Source organism: Rousettus aegyptiacus, unplaced genomic scaffold, assembly GCF_014176215.1.
Source record: "Rousettus aegyptiacus isolate mRouAeg1 unplaced genomic scaffold, mRouAeg1.p scaffold_m13_p_3, whole genome shotgun sequence".
Lineage (NCBI taxonomy): Eukaryota > Metazoa > Chordata > Mammalia > Chiroptera > Pteropodidae > Rousettus > Rousettus aegyptiacus.
The window spans coordinates 39,809,049-39,826,611 of NW_023416306.1; the positions used below are offsets into that span (position 1 = coordinate 39,809,049).

General features: G+C 37.8%; 1 protein-coding gene across 4 annotated transcripts in view; it reads left to right on the forward strand.

Annotated features, from left to right (window-relative positions):
* PRUNE2 (prune homolog 2 with BCH domain) overlaps positions 1 to 17,563 on the forward strand; it is a 209,472-nt gene that overhangs the window by 57,530 nt on the left and 134,379 nt on the right. For all 4 annotated transcript variants that reach the window (XM_036238785.1, XM_036238787.1, XM_036238784.1 and 1 more), the window contains exons 5-6: positions 2,235 to 2,387; positions 4,872 to 4,966. In XM_036238785.1, the coding sequence (XP_036094678.1) occupies positions 2,235 to 2,387; positions 4,872 to 4,966 (248 nt within the window). The remainder of the gene's footprint in view (positions 1 to 2,234; positions 2,388 to 4,871; positions 4,967 to 17,563) is intronic.

The window sequence follows — 17,563 nt, forward strand, 5'->3', positions numbered from 1 at the left end:
CTAAGAATCTTTGAGGGAAATGGCTTCTAAAATCCTTTATATATAGGCAGCTTTGCTAGAGGGGACTTGTTCTTTTCTGAATAGTGTTGCCGCAATTGAAATGCAAGATGAAAAGCTATTTTCTTAATGTAATGTAACAATAGTCACAGCTGTGTGTCCACTGTACTCTGGTTGGACTTGGTGTATACTCTAACTTAAGAAATAAATAACTCAAGAGAAGAAAAGTTTTGGATTTTATGTCAGAAATTGCTAGAGCAAGGGGTATACTCAGAATCCAATTGGCTACTTCCTACCTTCAAATAATAATTTATCTTGAACAGTTCAATTTTCTGCATACTGACTGTTCCTTCCTTAGTTCTCATCTAAAACAGTCTTCTAACTAATCCTCCTGATATGCCTTGTCTAATTCATTTTCTTCATAGTTTCCAGAGTGATTCTTATTAAACAAATTTGGGAATGTTACCTCTTCCTGCTTAAAACTTTTTAATGTCTTCTTATTTCTCTTTGAATACAAAAGGCAAACTTTAAGATGGCTTCTAAAGCCCTTTCTGACCTGACCGCTGTTTACCTCTCCAACCTAATTTGTCAACATTTTCCCCCTAAAATCTACTCTCTGGCTCTAATTAACTGCTTGAACTGGCCAAATCCCCTCTCACTTCAGTGCCTTTGCACATGATCTGCCTGGGTCATGATCTCCCTCCTACCTTGCCTTCGCCTTAAGTCTCTAGTTATCATCGAAGTCTCTGCTTAGGTTAATTCTCTCTAGGAAACCTTTTCTAGGAAAAGAAACCCTAAATTCTGGCATAGATTCAGAGTACTGTGTATTTCCCCAGTGATATTTCTTATCCTCATTATGTTGAAAATGTATATATTTACTTATCTTTAGCTCTCAAACTACCATGAGCATCAGGGGCAAGGCTATCTCTATCCTAGTCTTGAATCTTTAGCATCTAGTACAGTGCTTGGCCCCCAGTAGGTGCTCAATAGTTATATGCTGAAGGAATGAATGAGCGAAATACTTTAACTTTATTTAGCAATATTTACTTTTCATTATAATGTATACATTCATTGTTCTCAATATAACCTCATAAGCTAGGAAAGCAATGTTATTTCTGTTTTAAAATTGGGCAAATGGGAACAGAAAGGCCAGATGACTTGCTTGGGTGCTTTTTTTTTTTTTTTTCCCAAGATGTTTTAATGGTAAATGTACATCTAATCTCTAGGTTCTATAGGTCTCAGGGTAGATGTCACTGTCCTATGTCTTAGTTTTCCCTCACTCACCATTCCATTTCTCCTACATTCTTACCTCTTTCTTTCCACTCCAGCCTCCCATGACTATTTTTATGGCCACGCTGAAAGCTATAGAGATGGTGACATCTTGATTAATTAATAGATTTGGAATTTTTAGAGAGATTAATAATTCGTCATCAAGCAAAAATTCTCTTTTTTCTATGACTCCATGTTAGTCTGAGCTCAGGGTGCAGGGGTAAGGGATGTGATAACTCTTTCCTTTCAAACTGAGATTATGCATAGAAATTCCAGGAGTTAGTGAGAGGCTCGTCATTCCTATATCGGCAAATGACTTTTTAATAGAAACCTATGATTTAGACCTAGCTTGTGAATTGTTACAATTAAATAATAGTGAATAACTTCAAAATTGTGTGGTGCCTGGAAAATTGGGAATGGATTCCAGGTTCACCACCTTGTCAGGTTTTTTTTTTTGCTACCGACAGTGGAACTATGCAATTTAGTTGTTCAAAGGAGGAAGTTTATATGTGAAATCAGTATTGCAGTACGTAAGAACAGTCTTCTCTGTGGTCTCTTAAATGGAATGTTGAAGAAAGATAGTAAATAACATTTAATGTTTTGAAACAGTTTGCCATTAACTTCCATTCTTAAATTACTTAAAACCAACATATATCATTTTTGTGTTTTTATGTGGGGTGAAGGGAAACTATACATTTTATTCCTCTATCAATAACTCTGTGTCACAGAGTGCACTATAGTCAGTTAAGTTATGGAGATTAATACCTGGAGAATAATGAGGCAGAGCCGATGGTATTTGAACGATTTTCTAAAAATTGCCTCTTGAATGTTACACTGTGGAAGCCCTCTTGTCCAGCCAAGAAACTGGAAGTGGAGGCATAGATAGAGAGGCCAGTAAACATTGCTTTTCCTTGCCCTCTTCCTGGTTTGGCTGGAAGGTTAAAGCCGTTTTTATTCATGCCTTTTAGGTAGCATCCTTTTTAAGTACATGACCATGGAATCCAAAAAGATCTCAGAGAAGCAGGAGGAAATTCTTTCTATCCTGGAAGAAAAATATCCCAGCCTGCCTCCAAGAGAGGACATTATCAACGTCCTACAAGAGAGCCAATTCAGTGCTCAGGGTGAGTGACTGTCCTCCATCTTCCAAATAGAGTTGTTTGTGGTATGGCGTGTTGCTAGGCCCTGAAAGGTAAATTGATTGTGTCTTTACTTTCTTCTTGATTGTTCATGCTTGTGGAAGGTTTTCAGGCATGTAATGTTAGCTCACCTGGAAGCAGACTTCCTGTACTGCAGACTCCCCTCTGAGGCCTTCGTGTCTGGATGCGTGGTTAATTCACCCATCTAACACACACCCCGGATGCTTCATAACATGATATCTCTGTCTGAGAGGGTTCTATTTTGAGAATATTGCAAGAACAATGTCAAGCACAATGGGGTTTCATAAATCAATGACTTTTAGGAAAAAATAAGAGAAGACAGCTAAGCAGATAAAATAGTTCTCCAGGTCTAGGCTTTACGAAGAGAGTTGATTTTCTGAATCAATTGTTTTATTATAATAATAAATCGCTATAATTCATTGAGTGCCTAAAATACTCAGGTTTTGTTGGATTACCTCTCTAGGTCCTCATGACAACTCTGTTAGGTGCTGTTATTATCCCAAATTTCCAGATGAGAAAACGGAAGTGCAGAGAGGCATGTGCTTTCCCGTCATCACACACACAGCTGGCAAGCGGCCAGGCCAGGATTTAAACGCAGACAGCATTCTCCCTTTGTTTGGGATTTCCCAAGGGCAGGGTCTCAGGGAAAGCAGTCTGAGAGTTGACCCCAGCAAACACCTAGTGGATGGAGTGCTTGATCCAGCAAGTTCCAGGCTTCTCTTGGAAACCAGGCCTTTGTCCCACTAGGGAACTATGGGAAAGAGTGTAAAATTTCACATCTGTATCACCCCACCCGAGGGTGCAGTGGTATGTTGAAACTTGTTCATATGAGCTCCAAGAGCTGATTATTAAATTTTCAGGAATTTTGTGAATTGGTTGATGTTGGGTTAGCAGCTTGAGATCATCTACTGTAGAAGTATTGACACCAGAGAAACTGACAGATACTATGAATCAGATTTTCTTGCTGGTTGCTAAACATTTATCAACATACCACTGGAATATTGAGGGCTAGTTAGTCCCAGGTGATGTTAATTCTTCTAGAAAGAGCTCTGGTGGTCAGAGAAAGCCCTCAAGAAAAGAGGCAGAGGTGCTGGTGGCTGAGCACCGTTCTGTGTGATGGGAATGTCTGATGAAACGTGCGTGGGATGCTGTGTATCTGCCACACCTGCCGTTACAGATGCACGTGTGTGGATGTGCAGGTGTGTATACCCATGTGATGCTATGCATTTTGTTATCCATTTTCAAAATAAGACCAAAATTTTAATATCACAGGGTATTCTATAAATCATTTTATGCTGCAGCATGACTCAATCTTTGAGTCAAAGAAAAATATTGAGAATCTGCCTGTTTCCCCAGACTGCTATGATCGACAATGTTCTAAGTTGAGAAGGCAGGTGGTTGACTCTGGCGTCTTAACATGGATCTGGGAAGGATATATGTGTTTTACTAGTCTTTATTTTGGGTCTTTCCCAAAAGGCTAGCCCTAATCAGATATAATAACCTGGAGTGAAAGTCAAAAATCAAGCCAGGTCCTTTCCTGTTTTTTGGCCATAGATTTTATTGAAGCACATTGGTCAGCTGACTAAAAATATGCAGTTCTGGATAATTTTACCTTTCTGGATTATTCCTCCCATCATTTAAGTAATTCAATAGCTTCTATTACCAGAGTCTATTACAGGGGTGACCAACATAATTATGACAGTTTTATGGTTCACATTTATAACGTGCATTTTTAATAAAATTGTACTAGAAAGCATGCAGGCTTACCTAAATGTAGCCTAAAAGCAAATTTTGGCCTTCTTAGATATTATTTTGCTAGGTTGCATAGTTATGCTAGTTTTTCTTCGTTTGCCCACCTCCCCCACTCCATTCTCTGCCCTTGTATTCTCTGAGCCTCCAGAGGCTGAGCCTTGAGTATTTAAACTTCTGGGCTCCCTGATTATTGGCTTCCTGTCGGGTTTGGTCAATGGGAAGAATTAGCAGCAACACATGGGATGTGGAAGTTGTGGGAAAGAGAGGAGAGAGGCTGTATGTAGTATTTCCTCCCTGCTCCCTTCCTGATCTGGAGTGCTGGAGCTCTGGCGGCTCCTCTTAGGCAGGTCCAGATCTCTGTTTCCTGCTCTTGTCCCTTTGCTAAGCTTTGAATGCTCACCAGCTTTTATTCACTCTCCCTGTCCTGCCCGTATCTCTGTAAATGTCTGGCCATTAAAGAATCTTCTTTTGGATTATGAGGGGTGAATTATTTTTTCCTGCTGGAATACTAACTGATGCAAATGTTGTCACTAATGTGATTTTTGCCTTAATATGTGTGTGTTTATTATGGATAAAAGCAATATCAAAGGGAAAAATGTTGAAATTGACAGGATAAATTTTTAAAATAATCATCCTTTGATATTAGCAAAAAACGTTCCCCAGGTATAACATACTGCTTTCCCCTCTCATCCACAGGTTTAAGTATTGAACAGGCAATGCTGAAGGATCTAAAGGAACTGTCAGATGGAGAAATAAAAGTGGCCATTAGTACTGTGAACATGACCCTTGAGGTAAGGGTGAGAAGGCTTTTTCAGCAATGATAGATTTTACACAACTGGAATACAACTTTTTCTACCACAGAAATCAACGTTAGTCTTTTGCTGCGAATGCTTCTTTGTGATATATTCGATTAGGAATGCAGAATGTTATTTGGTTATTTGGGGTGAAAATATTATGCTAAGTCAGTGAAAAACACCAAACCTAGATTCCCAAGATGAGTGTTGTTTGATTCTTCTCAGTAAAATACCTAAAACCCACTCACATGTGTGTGCGTATGTGTAACCTGTTTGATAACAATGATTATTTATGCGGCTGCATTCACTCTCGTTTTTTAATGTGCACCACCTGCATTTTGCATAGAACTTTTCTAAGAAAACAGGTTGTCCTTTGGCCTTTGTAAGCTGTTTTGATGCATGTCATTTCGGTAATCAGTGGTGACAACTCAAGTATTAAGCAGACCCTACTTCTAATACTTCAAATTTTGACTCAGAGTAGAATGCTACTCTTCTTGTCTTTGTGAGTTTCCTTGGTAAATTATCTTTTGTCTACTTTGTGGGTTTTTCAATGACTTGTACATTAATCTTAATTAACCCAACTAATGGGAATTATATATTACAAAGGCACATTTTACCATGCAGAAGTCTGCATATTTCTTTACTGTTATATTGCCTCGATCCAGCTAATCCACCTTTGAGGCACTGAGCTCTCAAGTCACCCTTAATGGAGACAAAATTTGCACTGTAAGAATTTATCTTTCTGTTTTTAGAATTGTATGTTGCTATACTTTTTTTTTTCTCATGGTGATGGTGACTATATCTATAGCTATCTATATATCTATATCTATCTATCTATCTATCTATCTATCTATCTATCTATCTATCTATCTATATCTATCTATCTATTTCTAGAGAATAGTAAGAATGCCTATGGGTGTCAACACCTCAAAAACCCAAGAACAAACCACGTATTTGTTTTCTGTGATTTCTTTGTAAAATTTATTCCCAGTCGATTGGCATTATAATTCAGCCTACAGATCCCTAATGGCACCAGGAGGCAGATTGGTGTCACTAACAGTAATCACACTTGGTGGTTATGTAGCGTCTCATACTTTATGGAGCACATTCTTATTGTATGTAGGGACTCTGCTGTTTCCCTGGACTTTCAAATTGATAAATGCTCCTTGTAATTAGATGTTACTATGACTCAATACAATGAATACATGCAATTTGGGATGTAGTAACTAGATAATCGCCTTCAATTAGAAATCTGTTTTGTGTCTAAAAATCCAAGGAAAACGTGGATCTTGCAAGGGTCAGTAGCTCTGAGAATCATTTCCCATAGTTCAAGCCTTAGGGTTTTCTTCCTCTTTCCTCCCTCCCTTGTCTCCCTTCATTTAATGGCATCTTATTAGGTTTTAAATGGTTTGTTTAGAATTCCTCTCTAAATTAACAGAGTGCCTTGTAATTGCTGAGGGAACCGTCTGTAGTTAGCAAATTACTTTAAGGCTATTATTATTATAGACTTATCAGAGCTTTAATGTACCTTCATTTCTATTATAGGGTTATACAAATGCCTTTATCAGATATGTTAAACTATAAATGTTTATCAAGCTGAAAAAGTGATAAAATCATCATCATAATCTTGACAGTAATTTATATAGAGGGCCAGTAATTAATCAGACAGTTAATTATATCTTTGGAAGTGCTATGTGATCTTCTGGGAAGAGGGAGAAGAACATTTGTACATTTAAAGAAGAGTACATAGATTATGCTTTAATCAGCTGAATGACCATTTTTTACTTGTGCATAATGGGAATATTAAAGATGACTGAGAAATGGCAAAGGAATTCCTTAGTAACTTCTATACCTTCTTTGAAAGAGAAATTGCACATTATTTACTCAATCTGTCAGTTGGAAAAATCCCCAAGATAAGGGAAGAGTTCAGTTTTCTCCCTAGATCATCCTGTGATACAATAGCGTTTTCCCAGGCCTTGCTCACACTTGACTATATTTCAGCATTCCTTTCCCATTCCCTTGGACCTCACTTTTTTGAATAATGAAAATATCCACACTATCTTATTTTGTGTGTTTTAGAATAGCTGTCTATTCGCTTTTTAAATCTAAATATATTCTCAAAGAAATAGTCTTAGTTTCTATGACTTTCTAAATCTCACTTGTCCTCCAAAGCATGGTCGAGACTTAGCGACTTCATGATGACTCTTATAAATTCTCTATTTAAAAAAAAAAACACTCTCTGAACTCTTGCGATATTTAGTCTAAATGACCAACTTAGGACTTATGCTATACTATATCTTCCATTAATTTTGAACTTGTTTCTTGTATTTAAGCATGGTTAGATGATATTTTAAGTTAATTGAGGGTAATGATCTTTGACTTCTGTCTCCCTTTAATTTCCTGGCACTGTGATGAGCACATAATAGGTACTTAGTAAATACAAAGAGCTAGTACACTTTGGCCTCTGCAGTTTGTCCCTTTGATATCTGATTTTCATTTCCTTTTGAATTTAAATAAACAGCTAGGAAAGCAAAGCCACCTAGCTGTGCATCCAAGGCAATCTACTTTGTTGTCTCTCAAACAGTTTTTTCCAGATAACATGACTTAATGCTAAGTTGAATAAAATGTGCAGAACATATTTGCAGAGAGTACTGCTTATGCAGATGTCCAAAAATGGATCGGGCGGCTTTGCAAAATAGTTAGCTGTTTTCATTGGAAGGAATCAGGTGAAGGTTCTGTGGCACATCAGAGAAATGAGAAAGAGGATTCCTTACATTTTCAATGATCCTTTGCAAGCTGCAGTTCTACCAATCTATGTGTCATGGCCTTTATTTTTCTGGTGTCCCAATTAATTTTCTTGGATGAAAATATTGAGAAAATTAGAAGAATTTGTCTCCTTGCAACATACACACATGTTATTCAGATCAAACTACTAGTTTGAGAGGTAGAAATCACTGCCTTTGACAGAGGAATTAACTCTGTCCCTCTGTGTTACAGGGAGAAACTGACTAAACCCTTTGTCTTCATTTTATTGTAGCGTATGTCACAAATGATAGTTGTAATCTAATCAAGGCGATAGGAGTTATTGAAAGATCTACCATAGAAAGCAAACAATTATAATAATACAGAGTTTCAATGCTTTGCTCAATATCTGAGGTCAGAATGGATATGACTTTGAGGAGCAGTGAATAAACGAGGGCCTTCCCAGAAGCATGGCCAGAGGAGTAGCCTTTCTTTACAGGGAGGACTCGGAAGCTAGAACCATGAAAAAGACACCACTGTCTGTCCCATTTCACATGGCCTCCAGGTCAGTCTGAGTCTGAATATAGCACATATCCCTTGGGGCATACACACCACATATTGGAATCCACTTCATTGATTATCATTGTGCCTGATTTTTCTGCCCTTTTCACTGTTTGCCAATTTGATCATCAGAAGAGAAACACAGGTGGCTTTGATTCTGTTTCAATCCTTCATTTCAGTAGTGGAACAAGTAGAAACAAGTTGCCAGAAACAAACCATGTTAAACGTGGAAACATATAAAAATTAAAAAGAATAGAGTCTTATTTAGAAAAAAAAAAAGAAAGAAAGAAAAGAGAGTTTATGATCAAAGCACATGCCTAAGTGGAACAAACCTTGCCTTTATTCTTTTGCTGGCAGAAATGAAGTGGTGCTTTTACATCCTGGGCCTACTTTACTCTCTAGGAAAGCAGTATGTTATGGTTTGAGGGGAAGGGAAAATTTTTCACTCATGAGGTCCCACTGAAGCAACTGAGGTTGCTCATGGCAGCGCCACATTAATAGTTCTCTTGTGAACGTCAAATATTTTTATACCCCCTGTAAGCATCTCCCGACAGGCTGTTAAGTCTTTAGCTTCTTTTCTCAAGGAGAACAATAACCAGGTACTGACTCGATTGCTTTTTATTATGATCAATCACGTCATGATTTATTCCTTTGTGTATGCTGTATTAGTTTGCTCAAGCTGCCATAACAGAGCACCACAAACTGGGTGACTTAAACACCAGAAATGTATTGTCTCACAGATCTGGAGGCTAGAGGTTTTAGATCTGGTATTGGCAAGATAGGTTCCTTTTGAGGGCTGTGAGAGCGAATCTGTTCCGTACCTCTAGCCTGGTTTCCGATGGTTTTGCTGGCGATCTTTCGTGGTCCTTGGCTTGTAGAAGCATTGCCCTGATCTCTGCCTTCATCTTCATGTCATTCCTATTCATGTCTCTTTGTCCAGATTTTCCCGTTTTATGTGGACACCAGTCATATTGGATTAGGGCCCTCCCTAATGACCTCATCTTAACTAATACATCTGCAACGATCCCCTTTTCAAACAAGGTCACCTTCTGAGGTGCTAGAAGTTAGGACCTCAACATAGATATTTGGGGGAACATAATTCAATCTATAACATACACTGTTCATAAAAATAGTCATATTCCAGTCAACTTAAAGGAATGAAGCTTATAATTAGATTGTCTGAGTGATCCTGTTGCCTGCTAAGTCAATTTCATTTGTTGCTTCCACATTTTCATTTTAAATCAGTTCCTTTAAATGAAGAACAATGGGGATTTTCAACTCCTGAAATATTGTCTCCTTTATTTGGAGCTGGAGTCTGAGTAAATTGTTCGGGTCTGGTTTCTCTCTGCGGCTCTGCTGTGCTCTCAGCTAGGGGCCTCCTGATGACCAGACACTCTGCTATTTGAAATCTGGAATAGAGCACATGAGATGCATTCTGTTAAAGTGACTCAGACTGCTAACTCATTCTGCCCTGCAGAAATTACCAGCCAAGCTGCACCTTGGAACACTGTGGAGGGAAAAATACCAACATTTTCCTTTAGCATTCAGAGCACAGATCAGAATGAATTCCTGAAGTCCCTGTTAAACTCCTCCCTAACAAAAGGGAACATTTACTCAGTACATAGTGAAGCATCATTGAACCATTGTAACTAGTGATTTAAGACTGAGCGAACCAGCCTGAAATCTGGATTACTGATTTTAAGCACCAAATGTGATTTCTCATTGTTTGAGCTTGGAGTTTTTCAGAGTTCATGATGAAAGTAGCTCTAGAACATTTACCTATGTTATTTTATCATAGAATGCATAGTAATATTTTGGGAGAGCATATGTTATTTTTATTTATCATTTTCTTCAAAATGTCAACTGTTACACTGAAGGTGATTTTTTAAAGCCATCTGGCTAACCAATGGAACTATATGCAACCTCTCCTCTAGGTTCTTAATTAAAAGTGCCTCCATTTCCTTTTTGGCCCAGTTCTTCCAAACTTCTTGCTAAGAAGGAGTTAACATTTAATGATGAGCATTCACTGTGTACCAAAGAGTAAGGGCTTACAAGCATTATCTCATTTAATCCTCCCCAAAACCCCATGTGGTAGAAGTGCTGTGATTACCCCTGCATTTGCTAAGATAGCTCTAGTAACTGTGACAGATAAACCTCAAATCTCAGTGGCTCAACCCAAAAGTTGTTCAATTTTTGCTCGCGCTGCAATCCAATTTGGTGTTTCTGATTGGGTGGCCAGGGGTGATTCAGAGACCATCTTTAACACATGCCTCCCAAGATTGCCTGGGAACATTTCATCGTATTTGTCAAGAGGAAGAAGAACTTGGAGGGCAGAAAGGTGGAGGTTTTATGGATCCAGTCTGGACAGAGCATCCATCACTTCTACTCACATTTCATTGGTTCAGTCCCATAGTCGCATGTAACTATTCTTCTAGCCATACTTCTCTACAAATGGCCATTTATTTCCCTAAATGATACAAAATACCTCAGTACAGCTTTCTAGCTCTCATTTTGCAGCAGGAATGAGAGAAATTGAGATCCAAAGTATAGAGATTATTATGTATTATGCATTCTTTAGCATTGGGTATTGGCCTGGTCCTTTCTCCTCCCCTAAAACACTAATAAAAATATATTCAGTAGAGAAGGTAGAGAGAAGAAGTATAGAAAACACAGGGCCTGCCCCAGGTATGAACTCTCCTCAGGGTCCAGTAATCCCCACTGACTTTCCTGGGTAACTGTGCAGTGGGAATGAGATAATGAGATTAGATGCAATGAGGACATGGTCTCATCTAGAGGCTGCAGGGAATTTAAGTGACACTAGCCTCAAAAATGGCTGTTTAGCTTTGTGCAGAAAGGGAGAAAGTTGTGGGAGTAGTCGCTTGCCATTCTAGGAAGCCCAAATGTGGTTGATCAGTAGTACATGCACAGGGTACAGTCAGTGTTCCATTAAATGGCATTCTTCTTGCTGCATCTCTAGTGGAGAATGGCTTTATATGATTTAGATTTATATGCAAACATGGATGTGTATTATTCATTACATCCCTGCCCCCAACATGTTTGTGTATCTGCTTTTGCATTAAAGGTGTAGAACAAAATAGAGCTGCAATATGACAACCTAGAGTTCCTGATGTCATAATGTGTTGGGTCCAATTTGTTCCCTTCTCACTGCCTCCTCTTCAAAATAAAATGGTGTTTCAATTATGTACTGTTGTCTAGCAAGCCATCCCCAGAACCCAGAGGCTTAAAACAAGATATTATCTCTTGTAGTTCTATGGGTTTATTGTCACCTGGCTTGGGTTTCTCACAGCCTGACACTTAGGTTCTAAGAGAGAGAGAAAGACCCCCACAAGAGCAAGCTTTCTAAAAGACTCAGGTGGAAGCTGCACTTGTGATGCAATTTGAAATGTCTCAGATTATTATTGTTCATGCAAGTCTCAAAGATCAGCCCAGATTTATGATAAGGGCAACCAGTAGTGGTGTGCTGGCAAATGTTTAACGAGGTACTTTTCTGGAATATATATATAAAATAAATATGTATAAAATATATAAATATGTATTTATAATTTATATATATATTTATATATATCTATGCACACACATATGTATATATGCATACACTCATGTATATGTATATATATACACATGTTACTGATATAAAGGGTATATAGCACATAATTTGCTAATAATATATCTTTTGTTATAAATTACACACAATCATTGAATCTCACAGAATCAGTTGATTTTTTGTGCAACTCTTGCATTGCATCGATGAACGAGTGTAATTTAAACAATAATGTAGTTGATATTTTATTTTCCTTAACGAGAAAGTGAAATGATGACAACTTTTGTCTAAACTTTACCTCTTTATCAACCATATGAGTGACTTTGCTGAATTAAAGGATAGTTTTCAAATACTGGAAGAACATATCCTCAAGAGTTGTTCTGAGTTTTTGGGGGGGAGGGGAGTGCTCTTTACCATGAGATGACTATAAATACAAATCATCTTTAAGTTTAGCCTGTGTAATTAACTTTTTCTTCATTACTTTCCTAAGTCTAGACGAGACAAAAATTTTCTTTTTTTTTGTAAAGAGGCAGATAGTAAATATTTTAGACTTTGTGGTCAGAGGCAAAATTAAAATTTTTATGTAGGAACTTAAATAACAGCTCTTGAATGTGTTTAGCTCAGGGGCCATATTAAAACAGGCAGTGGGCTGAATTTGGCCTATGGGCTGTAGTTTGCTAACAGTTGCTCTAGAAAATCGATAAAACAAGCTTTGCTGTGTAGTGTTTGCCAATTTTCATAGTTTAAATACTCTTAACATGGCCAATTTTCAGATGCCAATGTGATATCAAAACAAGAGTTGGAAATAGTTGATAACACTGTATTGTATAATTGAAATTTGCTAAGAGAGAGGATCGTAAGCATTCTCTCTCTCACACACGCACACACAAAAGAAAGAAAAGGAAAAAAAGTCATCCTCATGTTGTATACTTTAACTATATTACAATTTTGTAAAAAAAAAATGGATTGGAAAGAGATGCATAGAAGCATACCATTATGTATTATTTCCGCCAGATGGATGCCATAGATATAAATAACCTCAACAGCATAGATAATAGTAAATGTAAAATAATTAGGAAGTGATAAGTTTTAAGAATTTGTGACTTTTGTCTTAAATATAATTAATATAATCTGAAATATGTAATTTAATTTTTGTAATGGCTATGTTTAATTTGTAAATGTGGGGTTTGCAAATTTCCTGCAAATTTCACAACTGTTTCTCACCAACATGTACAAACAGCTCCAGCACAGCACTGGGAATTAGAACCCAACTTTTGATGTGAGGAGGAGCATGTGCATGTAGAGTAGGGGAAAGAATTGAAGGTGGCCATTTTTAGAGACTATATATCAAAGAAAGGTATTGCATCTGGTATCCAAGGCTGTGTGATTAAGTCCCAGAGTTTTTTCTATAAGTCTAGGAAAAGTAGAACCTTAATTTATGATTCATAATTTGCTTATATGATTTCATGCACTTTGGCCGATGGTATCATATTTCTGACAATTAATAATCTTAGATTAAAAGTAGGTAGGGCCACCCTGCAGCTAGAGATAACAGTACCAAACAGCATTGAAAAATTAGTCTTTATGGTCTTTCGTATTTGGACGCAAAACATCACAGCCACCCCTGCCTCCACTCATCAGCCACCACATAATCTAGGGTCTCAGGCTCTTACCCCAGAAGCCATTTCTCCACAACTCTCTGCTTTCTTCTACTCAGCTGGACACACAGAGCTTGCTCTCTCTAAGAATGCATCTAGATTGTTACCACTTTCCTCCTGAGCTTCATGCCTCATGGGCTGTACTAGTGAGTTCTGATAATACTCTTTGGACCACATTATGGTTCATATCATTTATATCACTCCCCATCTTTCCTTTCCTTAGCAGGTTTGCACAGCTGCTCCCTTTTCCATATGTCCATCTGCTCCTTTTCAGGAACTCTGCTCCATTCTTCGCTGCTACTTCTCTTGCTTGGGTATTACCACACTTTCTTCTAGTAATTACCATAATACATATTTATAATTAAAAAGCCAATAAAAAGTCTTTCCATATGTCATCAAAATACCTAAGGCTCTACATTTAGATACGATATTTCTGGTACTTCTGTCGTCTTACTTGGGGACCTTCCCTTTAATTTTACAATCACCTTTGGGGAAATGGGTATATTAGCAGAAGGTATTTTGAATAAATTAATGTATTATTTCATTTTATAAAAATAAAAATCGTACATTTCTGGACCTTCAAAAGTAATAAGGCCAATTCTGGTTTATTGAAATCCTTTAGTAGGAAACGTAGATCAACCCTTTCCTTGTGAATGAAATAGAGTATCAATGCCCACTTTTCTGAGAAGTGAACTCCATAATATTGGTAGATTCACCGCTTCTCTCATTATTGCCCTTTAGTAAATGTTGGTATTTGGAAAGCTTATAAATAGGCTTCAGTTCTAGTCATTTTCATCATCCCATAAGATGACAAAGAAACCAGAAAATAGCCTGTTAAGTTAATTTATTCTCAACCTCAGCACTGCTGAGAGAATTAAGAGATAGCGTTTCACAAAATATGTCTGACAATTTGAACTTTTTTCATAGCACACTAATTCTCTTCTGCATCTTTCTTTATGAGAAGGGAAACCCTCAGGATATAGTGATATGCTAGGATGACTGCTCTTTCACTCTGTAAATACATTTTTTTAAGTGTACTATAATGTCATTTTGATAGTTTAATTTCTGGAAGGATTTGGCTAATTACATTTTTAGGAATGTGCTCAGACCAGTTTTAGCTGCCTGGCGTCACTTTTAATAGCAGCTGTTGGTTACCTTTTCTCTTGTTTATCTTCTCTCTCTCTTGCTTTCAGAGATATTGTGCTGATTTGGAGACCTGACCTTGGTTTAAATTAGTTTGTCTGTACTGCTCATGTGAATTATATGCAATATTTTAATAGTTAATTACTACATTGCATCAAGTTGTCATAGAAAAGCAGGCTGTGAGACTAAAGGAAAATTGTTACCTTTTCTTGTGACAGAGGAACCTATACAAAAGAGAAAAACAGTGGAATGTCATTGTATTATTTCCCCCTTCCCATCCATGTAGGTAAATGCCAAATTGGTTCCCTAAGTAACAAGGGCTCTTTTTTTAGTAAACATTGAAATGAAATTCTAAATTTATACCAAAGAGCCAGTGGCAAGTAAGAGAAATAAGAAGGCTCAAACGAAGGAATAATTTAGGATAGTTACTTTCTAGAATAGACATCTTTTTTGTTGTTTCTTAATCAACAGTGATTGCTAAGGTTGGCTGTGCGGTGTTGGAAAAGTTATTATAGACCGGTGGTGCCGCCTAGTGGTGGATAAAGGAAAATGGATCAGATGCTAGACTAGGATTTGGTTCTTTATAATCGTCTTCTTTTATTCCTTCAAAAGAATAATTTAATGCTCCTTGTATTAATAACAATGTGCTAGTCAACACCTTGAATAATTCAAATTAAAAAAATAAACAGAATAGGAACCAATATTCACTGAGTGTTTATTATGTACCATACATTTTATTTTTATTTTCTCAGTGAACTTCCATGACTACCATTTGAAATAGGTCTGTTATTATTTATATCTTATAAATAAACTGTAGAAGAGTCTTCTAGAAAAGGTAGTTCATGATATTAGATATTTATGGCTACGTTTTGCTTTCCAACATATAAAGATTTACTTTGAACTTGTAAGAATTCACAGTGGTAGGAAATTATAGAAAGTAAAAAGACACCTGGATGATCAGGTTAGAAATGTTCATTCATAAATCTGAAAGAATATACAACTGGGAAAGTTCATATCTGTGTATGGTATGATATAGTTTGAAAGTATTATAATATTTACACATCTCAAGGTAATAAATTTGTAATGAGATAGTATCAGTTCCAGCAGGAGAAGAGGGACCATTCAATTAGGATAATTTGAAGGATGTCTAATAATGTGAGCCATTTTATTAGGTGAAGTCAGAGTGAGGGATACTATAGGGAAGGGAGTAGTATCCCAGGAGTCACCACCCTAAGCCTGAAATGAAAGGGAGGGGAAAGTTTCTAGAACAGGGAAGGAGAAGGTTGAAAATAGAGGGTCACCTAGACAGGAGCCTTTAGTCAAGGAAAGGCCATGTTCAAGGTTACCCCAAACAAAAAGGAAATGGAAGAATAAACCATCTGCCCTCATTCTCCTTCCTTCCCAGCACCTGTAAGGGTTTTTCATTGGCTGAAACCATCAAGAAACCAGAAGCTGGAAGAGACTCTCGGTGTTGTCCCTAAAGTCAGTGTGCTGTGACAGACAGTAGAGGGGGGTGGAGAGTGATACAAAATTTTCAGAAGTAGATGAAATCTAGTTATACTGCTTTTAAGTTTCTCACCATCTTGGGGGAATAAAAGGATTGAAATTTGGAAAGAGAAAAGAAGAGACATTTTGAGATGTGTGTCTCTCATGTGATTAAGGGCAAGAGGGCATCAGTCCCTCACCTTGAACTTGGCTCACTTCAGAGAGACTCATGTGCACCCCTTTCAGTTTGGGGAACACAGTGGACATGTGTTTCACTCCTGCCTACAAACTCTAATGGGTGAGAAACGTGCTGACTGACTGCGTTGACAGTGAGGCACAGGCTAGATCGCTATGTGGAGTAGCCTTTACCACAACAAAATTGTCTAAGTAGTACATGCAGCAGTATTTATGATAAACCAAATCTGGCCACGTGTGAAGGAGACTTGAAATGAAAACAAAGCAGATCCCATCTGAGAGAAGCTGGAGGCAGAGCCAGCTTCCTCAAGGCTGGGGAAGTGAGGAATAGAACTGGATTCCAGTTGTTCAGAAGCACAGGAAGATAGGAGATGGGAGCTCCCACAGGCCCATGCAGAGCTGATGAGGGTGACCTGCCTGTGAAGAGCAGAAAGCGCAGTGTTGAGGGACTCTGGAAAGTAGCCGTCAGGAATAACTTTCCTTCTCCTCTGACCTCTTCTTACTTTTCGGTGCTCCAACCCGAAATGGGTCAAGAACTAGAGTTAGCGAGATGAATGAGGAGTAGAAGGTAAAGGTGGGGAACGAATGAAGAGGAGATCACACTCGCTCCCACCAGCAATGGGCCTCACTGGAGGAGGGTAAAAGCTTGACTCTATAAAGACTGCAATTTTGATTGCTCACTTGAGACTTTACCCTGTGAAATGCCTGAGCTTTGTTACCTAAGAGTGAGTGTCCAAAAAAAATCATGGGGTTCGCCTGATATTTTTTTACATAGGATCAGGGCAAGATTACAAATCTGTATATACCTATAGAGAAACATGAGTTCCTGTGTTCTCTACAATAAGGAAGGCAGTCTCGTTCCTTCCCCTATTCCCTATATGCCTCCCTGCCAGGTATTCAATCCTTCAGGAACTTTTCCTTCTTAAAAACCTCCTTGATTTTAACTATGTGAGACTTGCTTAGAAGTTCGATGGAGAAAGCAGGGAGGGAGGGAGCAAACAATATGATTTTTCTTATGTTTTTACCTCCTAAGGATATCCCTGTGCCTTCAACATTTTGGTCATGTGAACTCAAAATTAAGTGATTTGAAACTGAACCATACTTGACAGGAGAGTGCATTAGTGTCAGCATGTGTATCCAAAGCTAACACGTATGTCCTGGGCCAAGTTTCATGGCATATTTTAAGCACATTATATAAAGGAAGGAAAAAGCTTTATTCTTTGAAAGAGCAAGACTATATCGTTAGAA